Source organism: Oncorhynchus mykiss, chromosome 21 (genome assembly GCF_013265735.2).
Source record: "Oncorhynchus mykiss isolate Arlee chromosome 21, USDA_OmykA_1.1, whole genome shotgun sequence".
Lineage (NCBI taxonomy): Eukaryota > Metazoa > Chordata > Actinopteri > Salmoniformes > Salmonidae > Oncorhynchus > Oncorhynchus mykiss.
The window spans coordinates 53793420-53807256 of NC_048585.1; the positions used below are offsets into that span (position 1 = coordinate 53793420).

The 13837-nt window shown below is 44.1% G+C and overlaps 1 protein-coding gene across 10 annotated transcripts in view; it reads left to right on the plus strand.

Moving 5' to 3' along the window:
- The window catches only part of LOC110500727 (ankyrin 2b, neuronal), a 155324-nt gene that overhangs the window by 57416 nt on the left and 84071 nt on the right, over nucleotides 1-13837 (plus strand). For all 10 annotated transcript variants that reach the window (XM_036958185.1, XM_036958193.1, XM_036958191.1 and 7 more), the window contains 7 exons: nucleotides 386-484; nucleotides 2491-2589; nucleotides 10768-10866; nucleotides 10951-11148; nucleotides 11382-11480; nucleotides 12200-12298; nucleotides 12426-12524. In XM_036958185.1, the coding sequence (XP_036814080.1) occupies nucleotides 386-484; nucleotides 2491-2589; nucleotides 10768-10866; nucleotides 10951-11148; nucleotides 11382-11480; nucleotides 12200-12298; nucleotides 12426-12524 (792 nt within the window). The remainder of the gene's footprint in view (nucleotides 1-385; nucleotides 485-2490; nucleotides 2590-10767; nucleotides 10867-10950; nucleotides 11149-11381; nucleotides 11481-12199; nucleotides 12299-12425; nucleotides 12525-13837) is intronic.

Sequence of the window (13837 nt, forward strand, 5' to 3'; positions counted from 1 at the left end):
TATTGTTTCTATTTTGTTCAGACTGTAGGATCACCAGTTGCATGGTGGAGATCTTTCTGAGTTTGTGTTTGTGTGTATGCGTACACTACAGAATTTGTGTGTACGTTCGTAATCGAATCATGATTTTCTGAAACTGAATTTTAAGATTTCTTTCCTTCCCTTCCTCTCTTTGGTTTCCTCCCTCTTCAATTTTTTAAAAATATTTTGACTGTTCATTTCCTTTTGTTTCTTTCTTTTTGTTGACGTGATGCGACTGCTGCATGCTGGGATGGTGGAGGTCAAGGGTGAAGGGTCAGATTTTGGGGTCATGAATGAGGCTACTATCTAACCCACTCTGTCTCTCTCTCTCCCTCCCGCTCTCTGTGTCCGCCCCCCTGTGTTACAGAGTGGATTCACGCCACTGCATATCGCTGCCCACTATGGAAACGTGAACGTGTCCACATTACTGCTGAACCGTGGGGCAGCTGTGGACTTCACAGCCAGGGTGAGTAGTGTACCATTACCTCTACTTTCTGATCTGGAGTCAGCTGTGCTACCATTGTGCCACAAAGTCTTAGGCAGCATTACCTCTACCTTCTGATATGTAGTCAGCTGTGCTACCGTTGTGCCACAAAGTCTTAGGCACCATTACCTCCACCTTCTGATCTGGAGTCAGCTGTGCCTCCATTATGCCACAAGGTCCTGGGCACCATTAATATAGACCTTTACTGGGACTAGTGCACAGTTTGTAGGTAATAGGAAGGGCTGCCCACACACTGTGCCAACCCTGCACAGAGTCCAAGAGCCATAAACAACAGGAGACTTTAAAATACACTCTGAGCGAGTAGAGTGTGTTGCTCTTTAGGAACTCACAGTCTGCTAATTATATGCTTTCTAGGACAATGACGCCATCCGCCTGAGCACTTCCCCTTTTCTCTGAATCATCATGTCAATGTTTCTCCATCAGTCACTCAAGGGAAGACATACTGTACTGTACTGTACAACCACTCAGACAGACGAGAGGAACCAGGAGAATGGGAGAAAGCCTATCTTTTTTTAGGAGTTGAGCCTATCTTTTTTAAGGCAGAGACATGGACAGTGTTCTGATCAAGCTGAAAGGTTACTTTAAGGTCACAGACTCAAGTAGTACTCTTCTTAACTCTCAGACTGTGTGTGTGTGTGTGTGTGTGTGTGTGTGTGTGTGTGTGTGTGTGTGAGAATCCTTTAATTTGCAGAAACGTAACACTCAAAACCCCTGTCATTTCTGCTATGTCACACTTTCTCAAGTGTTTTTAGTCACAGTCATCCTCACAAGCTGTGTGTCCCGCAGTTCTTTGGGCCAGGCGATCAGCTTTCACATTGTCAGGATTTCACAGACAGCAGAGGAGTGGCCGGACGCCAAGACAACAGAACACATCCTAAGAGGATGAATGAACAGGAAGCCATTGTCAGCAATTCAATTCAATTCAAACTTTATTGTCCCAGCAGGGAAATACATTGAGGCATATTAGATAACATTAAACATAATAGAAACTGTGTTCTGGCCTTGTGACAACACCAACTGTATACAGTAGTATTTTGATTATATGACGGTAACTAACGCACTTTTTTACATAGCGCTGTTCCGTACAATTGACCTTATTTTAGCGCCCCAGAAAACGTAATACTTCCAGGTCAACTGTAATATGAATAACATTGTAAAGCACAATTTCTCCCTTTCCAGCAAAATCCATGACGAGACCTTCATGCTGCCCGTCTCTGCATGACTGAGGAAAGCAAACAGCTCTGTTGGGTCTTTTTAAAAATGGCGGGTGGGGAAGTGAAACCTACTGCGTGATAGTGAAAGGGGGAGATATGTCTAGTTGGGAAACAGCTTTTTTTCACCCGATCTGTCCAACTTATCACCTCTAAAATGTAAATAAAACACTATAAAGAGTTTATATAATGTGTCATTACATACCTGTTTGAAGGTTTGTGTGGAACTTGAATGGGTTTTTTAGGGCGGCTCTAAAGTGATCTTCAGAAGTAAACAGCGGCTGTCGCGGCTTTTGAGCGCCATGATGGCTGCAGTGATGACGCAAAAAATGAATGCATTCAGTTGTACAACTGACCAGGTATCCCCTTTAACCCTGACCCTGTCCTTTTCTTGTTTTTAATCTGCAAGAGAAGCGCCACACCTGGTGGAAAGAGGCTGTATGACACAGAATGAGTGGCATAATGAATGCTCTACGTTATGTCATGACACGTCACAATTTATCGTACAGCGTCAGAGGGGTCCGTTTTTAAAAAACTTTTCTCCAATACTATCGGGCCGTTACCATGTCAATCAACGCTTGAATAGAAACGTAGTTCACACTGTCACTACAGTCGCTACATTCGTTTTCATTGCAGCCTCGTTTGAATGACGTGGTTGTGCAAATTTGAACTGAATGTGGTCAGTCACCGTTACCATTAGTTCATTTGTTTATTTCGATTTTGAATGTGTCTTCCATTGTGTTCTATGTGTTTCAGAATGGGATCACTCCCCTCCACGTGGCCTCCAAGCGTGGTAACACTAACATGGTGCGCCTCCTACTGGACAGGGGGTCTCAGATCGACGCTAAGACTAGGGTAAGTACACACACACACACACACACCGTTGGGATCACTACGCTAAGACTAGGGTAAGTCCACACACACACACACACACACACATAGCCTCAATCATAGCCTCAAGCTCATTATCATAACATAACGTTTCCTATTCATGAAAATCGCAAATGATATTAAATAAATATATTGAAACACAAGCTTAGCCTTTTGTTAACAACACTGTCATCTCAGATTTGTGTGTGTGTGTGTGTGTGTGTGTGTGTGTGTGTGTGTGTGTGTGTGTGTGTGTGTGTGTGTGTGTGTGTGTGTGTGTGTGTGTGTGTGTGTGGACTTACCCTAGTCTTAGCGTAGTGATCCCAACGGTGCGTGTGTGTGTGTAGTGTATAAGTACTGTATAAGTGTGCCCACTGTCAATACTGTATGTGGGTGTAGGATGTATTGATCAGTATGAGAGAGGGTCAGTGAGTGTGGACTGTATGTGGGATGTATTGATCAGTATGAGAGAGGGTCAGTGAGTGTGGACTGTATGTGGGATGTATTGATCAGTATGAGAGAGGATCAGTGAGTGTGGACTGCATGTAGGATGTATGTATCAGTATGAGAGAGGGTCAGTGAGTGTGGACTGTGTGTGGGATGTATTGATCAGTATGAGAGAGGGTCAGTGAGTGTGGACTGTATGTGGGATGTATTGATCAGTATGAGAGAGGTCAGTGAGTGTGGACTGTATGTGGGATGTATTGATCAGTATGAGAGAGGGTCAGTGAGTGTGGACTGTATGTAGGATGTATTGATCAGTATGAGAGAGGGTCAGTGAGTGTGGACTGTATGTGGGATGTATTGATCAGTATGAGAGAGGGTCAGTGAGTGTGGACTGTATGTGGGATGTATTGATCAGTATGAGAGAGGGTCAGTGAGTGTGGACTGTATGTGGGATGTATTGATCAGTATGAGAGAGGGTCAGTGAGTGTGGACTGTATGTGGGATGTATTGATCAGTATGAGAGAGGGTCAGTGAGTGTGGACTGTATGTGGGATGTATTGATCAGTATGAGAGAGGGTCAGTGAGTGTGGACTGTATGTGGGATGTATTGATCAGTATGAGAGAGGATCAGTGAGTGTGGACTGTATGTAGGATGTATTGATCAGTATGAGAGAGGGTCAGTGAGTGTGGACTGTGTGTGGGATGTATTGATCAGTATGAGAGAGGATCAGTGAGTGTGGACTGCATGTAGGATGTATGTATCAGTATGAGAGAGGGTCAGTGAGTGTGGACTGTGTGTGGGATGTATTGATCAGTATGAGAGAGGGTCAGTGAGTGTGGACTGTATGTGGGATGTATTGATCAGTATGAGAGAGGGTTAGTGAGTGTGGACTGTATGTGGGATGTATTGATCAGTATGAGAGAGGGTCAGTGAGTGTGGACTGTATGTGGGATGTATTGATCAGTATGAGAGAGGGTCAGTGAGTGTGGACTGTATGTGGGATGTATTGATCAGTATGAGAGAGGGTCAGTGAGTGTGGACTGTATGTGGGATGTATTGATCAGTATGAGAGAGGGTCAGTGAGTGTGGACTGTATGTGGGATGTATTGATCAGTATGAGAGAGGGTCAGTGAGTGTGGACTGTGTGTAGGATGTATTGATCAGTATGAGAGGGTCAGTGAGTGTGGACTGTATGTGGGATGTATTGATCAGTATGAGAGAGGGTCAGTGAGTGTGGACTGTATGTGGGATGTATTGATCAGTATGAGAGAGGGTCAGTGAGTGTGGACTGTATGTGGGATGTATTGATCAGTATGAGAGAGGGTCAGTGAGTGTGGACTGTATGTGGGATGTATTGATCAGTATGAGAGAGGGTCAGTGAGTATGTTGGTGTACTGCATAGCTGCTGGATGTGTGTGTGTGTGTGTGAGTGAGAGCTGCAGATCAATGTATTTACAGCTAGCCCACTAGAGAATAACTTGTTGAGCCTAACGCCCTCCATTTTGACCCGCTGTTATTCCTGTGTCCTTGGCCGTTTTGCTGCTCAGTCAGCTTACTGAATTAATTTAGGGCAAAAACCACTCTCCCTCCTCTCTCAAATCACTCCATCACTATACCTCCATCAAACAATCCATATTTCGTGTCAGAAATCATCCTTTTTAAAATTATGCTATTGATATTTGTGTCTATTACCAAGGTTTTGAATCCTATTATACAACGGGTGGGGCTAGTCCTGAATGCTGATTGGTTAAAACTGCATTTCAGTTGGTGTCTATTCCGCAAGTTACCACTGGCTAAATCTATGACTTTTAAATGCCTATTTACTCTGTTCCATCTGACTCCTGTCATAGGAATTTCATATGTGTGTACATATGTGTACATTAATTAAATCATTCAGTCTATTTTATAAGAATTTGTAAGATTCCTATTTGCATAAAATAGACAGAGACCAGTCTTATCATAATTAGATAATAGTATTTATTCTCGGAGCGCGCTGCCATGAAACCACAAACAACAGTTTATATACAAAATATGACGTCATAGGTAATAAAATGTCCTTCCTCCTATCGACCAGGACAAAACAGGTTCAAAAGTTTATTCCAACCCCCTCGCTCGCTCACTCCAGACACACACTTATCAAGATTCACTTCTGGAATCTTCACCTTCATCCATCACTATTTAGAAGACAGCTCCAGATAATGGAAAACACTCGCTGCCTTATCTAAACATCCCAGAAATAAGTTGAGTCGGTTCCACCAAAGGTTAACGATCCTTTCTGCTTACTTAAAACCCACAATCCATTTCCTCCCCAACCTAGCTGGAATGGTATTTATAAATCAGATATAATAAAACATAGTAGTTTAATTAGTTATAGTTCTATTTAAAATGTAAATATTGTTTAGCCATTATTCATAAAATTCCTAAGACTTCGCAATCCACTGTCTCATCAACCCAGCCAGGCAATTTATAAAAAAGCATCTAGACATTATCTCACATTTCTTTTAGAATAACATTTAGTTTTCAACAGTAGAGATTTGTATAAACCTTGTTGTTTGTCTCTCTGACATTTCCAACATTGTTTCAATATTCAAATTAGATCTCCAACTGTCCCATAGTAATGAACGTGTTGGGAGTCGGGACTAGCCAGACAAATCAAATCACATTTTATTTCATTTATTTATTTATTTCACCTTTATTTAACCAGGTAGGCAAGTTGAGAACAAGTTCTCATTTACAATTGCGACCTGGCCAAGATAAAGCAAAACAGTGCGACACATACAACAACACAGAGTTACACATGGAGTAAAACAAACATACAGTCAATAATACAGTATAAACAAGTCTATATACAATGTGAGCAAATGAGGTGAGATAAGGGAGGTAAAGGCAAAAAAAGGTAAGTAAATACAATATAGCAAGTAAAACACTGGAATGGTAGATTTGCAGTGGAAGAATGTGCAAAGTAGAGATGGAAATAATGGGGTGCAAAGGAGCTAAATAAATAAATACAGTAGGGGGAGAGGTAGTTGTTTGGGCTAAATTATAGATGGGCTATGTACAGGTGCAGTAATCTGTGAGCTTCTCTGACAGCTGGTGCTTAAAGCTAGTGAGGGAGATACAGTAAGTGTTTCCAGTTTCAGAGATTTTTGTAGTTCGTTCCAGTCATTGGCAGCAGAAAACTGGAAGGAGAGGCGGCCAAAGGAAGAATTGGTTTTGCGGGTGACCAGAGAGATATACCTGCTGGAGCGTGTGCTACAGGTGGGTGATGCTATGGTGACTAGCGAGCTGAGATAAGGGGGGACTTTACCTAGCAGGGTCTTGTAGATGACATGTAGCCAGTGGGTGTGGCGACGAGTATGAAGCGAGGGCTAGACAACGAGAGCGTACAGGTTTAAATGTACCGAATACAACAGGTGTAGACTTTACCTTGAAAGTATTACTTACAAGCCCTTAACCAACAATGCAGTTTTAAGAAAATACCTATACAAAAAGTAAGAGGTAAGAAGAACAAATAATTAAAGAGCAGCAGTAAATAACAATAGCTGTGCTATATACAAGGGGCACCGGTGTAGAGGTAATTGAGGTAATATGTATTAAAGTTATTAAAGTGACTATGCATAGATAATAACAGAGAGTAGCAGCAGCGTAGACGGGGGTGGGGGGTGGGCAATGCAAATAGTCTGGGTAGCCATTTGATTAGATGTTCATGAATCTTATGGCTTGCGGGAAGAAGCTGTTTAGAAGCCTCTTGGACCTAGACTTTGGTTGCACTGGTATTGCTTGCCGTGTGGTAGCAGAGAGAACAGTCTATGACTTGGGTGTCTGGAGTCTTTGACAATTTTTAGGGCCTTCCTCTGACACTGCCTGGTATAGAGGTCCTGGATGGCAGGAACCTTGGTCCTGGTGATGTACTGGGCCGTACGCACTACCCTCTGTAGTGCCTTGCGGTCGGAGGCCGAGCAGTTGCCATACCAGGCAGTGATGCTCTCGATGGTGCAGCTGTAAAACATTTTGAGGATCTGAGGACCCATGCCAAATCTTTTCAGTCTCCTGTGGGGGGATAGGTTTTGTCGTGCCCTCTTCACGACTCTCTTGGTGTGTTTGGACTATGTTAGACAGACAGGCAGCGTTTCTCAGCCTGTTGAAATCATGAATCAGCTGGCATCAATTTATGTATATATACAAAGAAATATCAATAGAAAACAGGTCAAACGTAACGAAGTGCAGCTAGTTTGTCGTCTTTCCAGCATCATTTTGAAGTGATTGTGTTTGAGTTGTTGGCTAGATCCTCTGAACAACAATGTCCTGACGAGTGAGCACATTTTCTATGCCAGGTGATATTCCACCTCATTAGGTGAAATCGCACCTCATTGTTATAAATGTCACTAGAAAACAGCTTAAACAAATGTAAATGCAGCTACTTTGTTGTTATTCTGGCTGGCCTGTTTGACGTGACTGTAAATTAGCCGTAGTTGGCTTGTTAGCGAAGGGATAAGAACGTTGCCAGCCAGTATGGCAAAGGAACATTTAGAACGAATGACTGGGTCACGTCCGTAGATACAGAACAAAAAGTCTGAACGACTCTTGCAACCGAACCGATAGAACAAACGACCAGCCGGCTTGGGTAGCAAACCTAGATTTGTATCGGGGCTATATCTTGTGGAAGGATGAAATAATATGAATAAATTAATCATAATAACGTTTTTTTTAATACAAATATGTCAATCATTATTTGAATATGTCGGTAACCTGTTGTAAAAAGTGATACTGCCCAAGAAGCCGGTGTTTGGAGGAAATATTTGTCCAGAGTTAATGTAAATATTGCACAGAAAGATAATGCGATTGGATCCTAACGTCCCTATAACGTCCAATTAACGTCAGATAACAGCAGTGTTCTTCTGCTCGGTGCATTACAGCACCCATTTGGGCCCTTAATATACTATCCATCCATATATCATATTACATAATGATACATAACGTTGATATGATATCATAGGTGGATTCAATCAATCAATCAATCACATGTATTTATAAAGCCCATCTTACGTCAGCTGATGTCACAAAGTGCTGTACAGAAACCCAGCCTAAAACCCCAAACAGCAAGCAATGCAGGTGTTGAAGCACGGTGGCTAGGAGAAACTCCCTAGAAAGGCCGGAACCTCGGAAGAAACCTAGAGAGGAACCAGGCTATGAGGGGTGGCGATAACAGAACATGGTCAAGATGTTCAAATGTTCATAGATGACCAGCAGGGTTAAATAATAATAATCCCAGTGGTTGTCGAGGGTGCAACAGGTCAGCAGCACCTTAGGGGTAAATGTCAGTTGGCTTTTCATAGCCGATCATTCAGAGTATCTCTACCGCTCCTGCTGTCTCTAGAGAGTTGAAAACATCAGGTCTGGGACAGGTAGCACGTCCGGTGAACAGGTCAGGGTTCCATCGCTGCTGGCAGAACAGTTGAAACTGGAGCAGCAGCACGGCCAGGGGGACTGGGGACAGCAAGGAGTCATCATGCTAGGTAGTCCTGACGCATGGTCCTAGGGCTCAGGTCCTCCGAGAGAGAGAAAGAAAGAGAGGAAGAGAGAAAAAGAGAGAGAGAATTAGAGAGAGCATACTTACATTCACACAGGACACCGGATAAGACAGGAGCAATACTCCAGATATAACAGACTAACCCTAGCCCCCCGACACAAACTACTGCAGCATATATACTGGAGGCTTAGACAGGAGGGGTTGGGAGACACTGTGGCCCCGTAACCCCGGACAGGGCCAAACAGGCAGTATATACTGTAACCCCACCCACTTTGCCAAAGCACAGCCCCCACACCACTAGAGGGATATCTTCAACCACCAATTTACAATCCTGAGACAAGGCCGAGTATAGCCCACAAGATCTCCGCCACGGCACAACCCAAGGGGGGGATTATGTGATTAGAACAATCATAATATCATCATGTTGGTATAGAGTACCCTATTCCCTATATGGTACACTACTATAGACCAGGAACCAATGGCACCCTATTCCCTATATAGTGCACTACTTTTGACCAGGATCCATATGGTTCTGGTTAAAAGTAGTGCAACTGTATAGGGAATAGGGTGCCATTTGGGACGAATCCGAGGCTATAGCACAGCTGTGTAATTGCAACAGATGGGTCAGTGTGGGACAGGGTATCAGTTATCACATTCTCCACTATAATATTCTACTACAACAGTCTGTTTAATCACCATCATAACTCCACTATAATATTCTGCGATAACAGTTTAATCAGGAAAACCTCTGTACTGGCTGGCAGATTGGATAATAGAATAAAGCCTGTGTGTGTTTACTTGTAAACAACCTCCACAACAACAACAACAACTAAACCCTCACCTAACAGCAGGTCCGTCCTTGTGTTTTATTAAACAGCTGATTTGAGGGATACAGGGGATACTGTGTTCGTTCTGCCTGTTGGATCTTCACGGTTTCACATGGTAATGTATTTAACTAAGCCTTTGGTCCACTGCTGATAGACATCGACCAAGATACTCAGGGTACGTGAGTAATGTAAGTCCGCTGTGGATCAATGAGCTTCAGTCTGCAGTGTATTCACCAGGGAATGGAACCAACACCCCTTAGATGGACATGCCATCAGTGCTGTGACCTAACCACTAGGCTACCTGGGGCAGGAAGGTAACATAGTGCATACTAGGCTACCTGGGGCAGCAGGTAACCTGGTGGTTAGAGTGTTGGACTAGTAACCGAAAGGTTGCAAGATTGAATACCCGAGCTGACAAAGTAAAAATCTGTCATTCTGCCCCTGAACAAGGCAGTTAACCCACTGTTCCCCTGAACAAGGCAGTTAACCCACTGTTCCCCTGAACAAGGCAGTTAACCCACTGTTCGCGGGCCGTCATTGAAAATAAAAATGTGTTCAAATCAAAATCAAATCAAATGTATTTATATAGCCCTTCGTATGTCAGCTGATATCTCAAAGTGCTGTACAGAAACCCAGCCTAAAACCCCAAAAATCAAGCAATGCAGGTGTAGAAGCACGGTGGCTAGGAAAAACTCCCTAGAAAGGCCAAAACCTAGGAAGAAACCTAGAGAGGAACCAGGCTATGTGGGGTGGCCAGTCCTCTTCTGGCTGTGCCGGGTGGAGATTATAACAGAACATGGCCAAGATGTTCAAATGTTCATAAATGACCAGCATGGTCCAATAATAATAAGGCAGAACAGTTGAAACTGGAGCAGCAGCACGGCCAGGTGGACTGGGGACAGCAAGGAGTCATCATGTCAGGTAGTCCTGAGGCATGGTCCTAGGGCTCAGGTCTACCAAGAGAGAGAAAGAAAGAGAGAAAGAGAGAATTAGAGAGAGCACACTTAAATTCACACGGGACACCGAATAGGACAGGAGAAGTACTCCAGATATAACAAACTGACCCTAGCCCCCCGACACATAAACTACTATAAAATATACTACCACTGGTGACCTTGAGCTGTGTGTGTGTGTGTGTGTGTGTGTGTGTGTGTGTGCTTGTCACCTTAATTGGGGATTATGGGCTTGTGGTAATAGCTGGAGTGAAATAGATGGAATGGTATTAAATACATCAAACATGGTTTGATACTATTCCATTCGCTCTGTTTCAGCCATTATTATGAGCTGTCCTCCCCTCAGCAGCCTCCACTGGTACTGTATGTATGAACCGTATGGATCTGTGTGTGTGTTTTCTACAGGACGGCCTCACACCTCTACACTGTGCAGCCAGGAGTGGACATGACCCAGCAGTGGAGCTACTGCTGGAGAGAGGAGCACCTTTGCTGGCCAGGACCAAGGTACACACACACACACACACACACACACACACACACACACACACACACACTCTCTCTCTGACAATCTTCTCTCTCTCTCTGTAGAACGGTCTGTCTCCTCTCCACATGTCGTCTCAGGGTGACCACGTTGAGTGTGTCAAGCACCTGCTGCAGCACAAGGCGCCTGTTGATGATGTCACCCTGGACTACCTGACTGCGCTGCATGTCGCCGCCCACTGCGGTCACTACAGAGTCACCAAGCTGCTGCTGGACAAGAGGGCCAACCCCAATGCTAGAGCACTGGTAATACTAAACGCTCCTATACCCACTAATACAATGACTGTCATGACAAGGACCATTACTGCAGGCCAATATGGTTCCTGGCCATTTTGACCATTTTGTCTCAAAGAGACAGAACAAAGTGTTGGAGTGAAAATAAGATGGCCTCTCATGTATGTCTCAACATGTCAACATGTCCCTACATGTGTATGTAGGTGTGTTTCATACATCATGTGTCTGGTGTGTGTGTCTGTCAGAATGGTTTCACCCCGCTGCACATCGCCTGCAAGAAGAACCGAGTGAAGGTGATGGAGCTGCTGGTCAAGTATGGAGCATCTATCCAGGCCATCACAGAGGTAGGAGACTGTGGTCAGTCTGGCCACTACAGATATGTGTGTTAGAACTTGTTTCATTACAACAAGCTTGGCAATATACACACACAAGTACAACTACACCAGATTACACTATTTACCATGCATCCACACACCCCTTTACTCTTCAACACTGTTGATGTACAGTCCTGTTGATGTACAGTCCTGTTGATGTGGGGTCCTGTTGATGTGGGGTCCCAGTGACTTGTGTTTTGACCAGAACTGGCTTCACATGCATGAGTGGTAATAATACCTTGTAATGATGAAAACTCCCTCCCTCCCTCCCTCCCTCCCTCCCTCCCTCCCTCCCTCCCTCCCTCCCTCCCTCCCTCCCTCCCTCCCTCCCTCCCTCCCTCCCTCCCTCCCTCCCTCCCTGTCTCCCTGTCTCCCTCCCTCCCTGTCTCCCTCTCTGTCTCCCTCTCTGTCTCCCTCCCTCTCTATCTCCCTCCCTCCCGCCTCCCTCTCTGTCTCTCTCTATCTCCCTCCCTCCCTCCCTCCCTCTCTCTCTATCTCCCTCCCTCCCTCCCTCCCTCTCTCTCTCTCTGTCTCTCTCTATCTCCCTCCCTCTCTCTCTCCCTCCCTCTCTCTCTCCCTCCCTCTCTCTCTCCCTCCCTCTCTCTCTCCCTCCCCCTCTCTCTCTCTCTCTCTCTCTCTCTCTCTCTCTCTCTCTCTCTCTCTCTCTCTCTCTCCCTCCCTCCCTCCAGTCTGGCCTGACTCCCGTTCACGTAGCAGCCTTCATGGGTCACCTCAACATCGTCCTGCTGCTGCTACAGAACGGAGCCTCGCCTGACGTTAGCAACATTGTGAGTGATGGGGGTTAACGTCAGGACAGTGGATGTGAGTGTGTGTGTGTGTGCGCGCGTGTGTGCGTGCGTGCGTGCGTCTGTGCACGTGTATGCTTCTCCTGATTCAGGTGTGTGTTGTGTGCAGCGTGGGGAGACTGCTCTACACATGGCATCCAGGGCAGGACAGGTGGAGGTGGTGCGCTGTCTGCTGAGGAACGGAGCCATGGTGGACGCTAGAGCCAGGGTAACACATTATCACAATACACACAACTCACCACTCCACTCACACTCAGTACTACTCTACTCTCCACTCTGCTCCATACTCTACTCTATACTCTACTCTCTACTCTACTCTCCACTCTGCTCCATACTCTACTCTATACTCTACTCTACACTCTACTCTACCCTATACTCTACTCTCTACTCTGCTCTATACTCTACTCTCTACTCTGCTCTATACCCTACTCTCTACTCTGCCCTATAATCTACTCTATACTCTACTCTCTACTCTGCTCTATACTCTACTCTCTACTCTGCTCCATACTCTACTCTATACTCTACTCTACCCTATACTCTACTCTATACTATACTCTATACTCTACCCTATACTCTATACTCTACTCTACCATATACTCTACCCTATACTCTACACTCAATACTATACTCTATACTCTACTCTATACTCTATGCTATACTCTATACTCTATACTCTACTCTATACTATACTATATACTCTACCCTATACTCTACACTCTATACTATATACTATACTCTATACTCTACTCTATACTATACTCTATACTCTACTCTATACTATACTCTATACTCTACTCTACTCTATACTCCACTCTATACTCTACTCTACTCTACTCTATACTTTATACTCAACTCTATACTCCACTTTATACTCTACTCTACTCTCTACTCTGCTCTATACTCTGCTCTATACTCTACTTTCTACTCTATACTCTACCCTATACTCTATACTCTACCCTATACTCTATACTATACTCTCTACTCTATACTCTACCCTATACTCTACACTCTATGCTATACTCTATACTCTATACTCCACTCTATACTCTATGCTATACTCTATACTCTATACTCTACTCTATACTATACTATATACTCTACCCTATACTCTACACTCTATACTATATACTATACTCTATACTCTACTCTATACTATACTCTATACTCTACTCTACTCTATACTCCACTCTATACTCTACTCTACTCTACTCTATACTTTATACTCAACTCTATACTCCACTTTATACTCTACTCTACTCTCTACTCTGCTCTATACTCTACTCTATACTCTACTCTCTACTCTATACTCTACCCTATACTCTATACTCTACTCTATACTCTACTCTATACTCTACTCTACCATATACTCTACTCTCTACTCTGCTCTATACTCTACTCTCTACTCTGCTCCATACTCTACTCTATACTCTATATTCTACTCTACCCTATACTCTACTCTATACTATACTCTATACTCTACCCTATACTCTATACTCTACTCTACCCTATACTCCACACTCT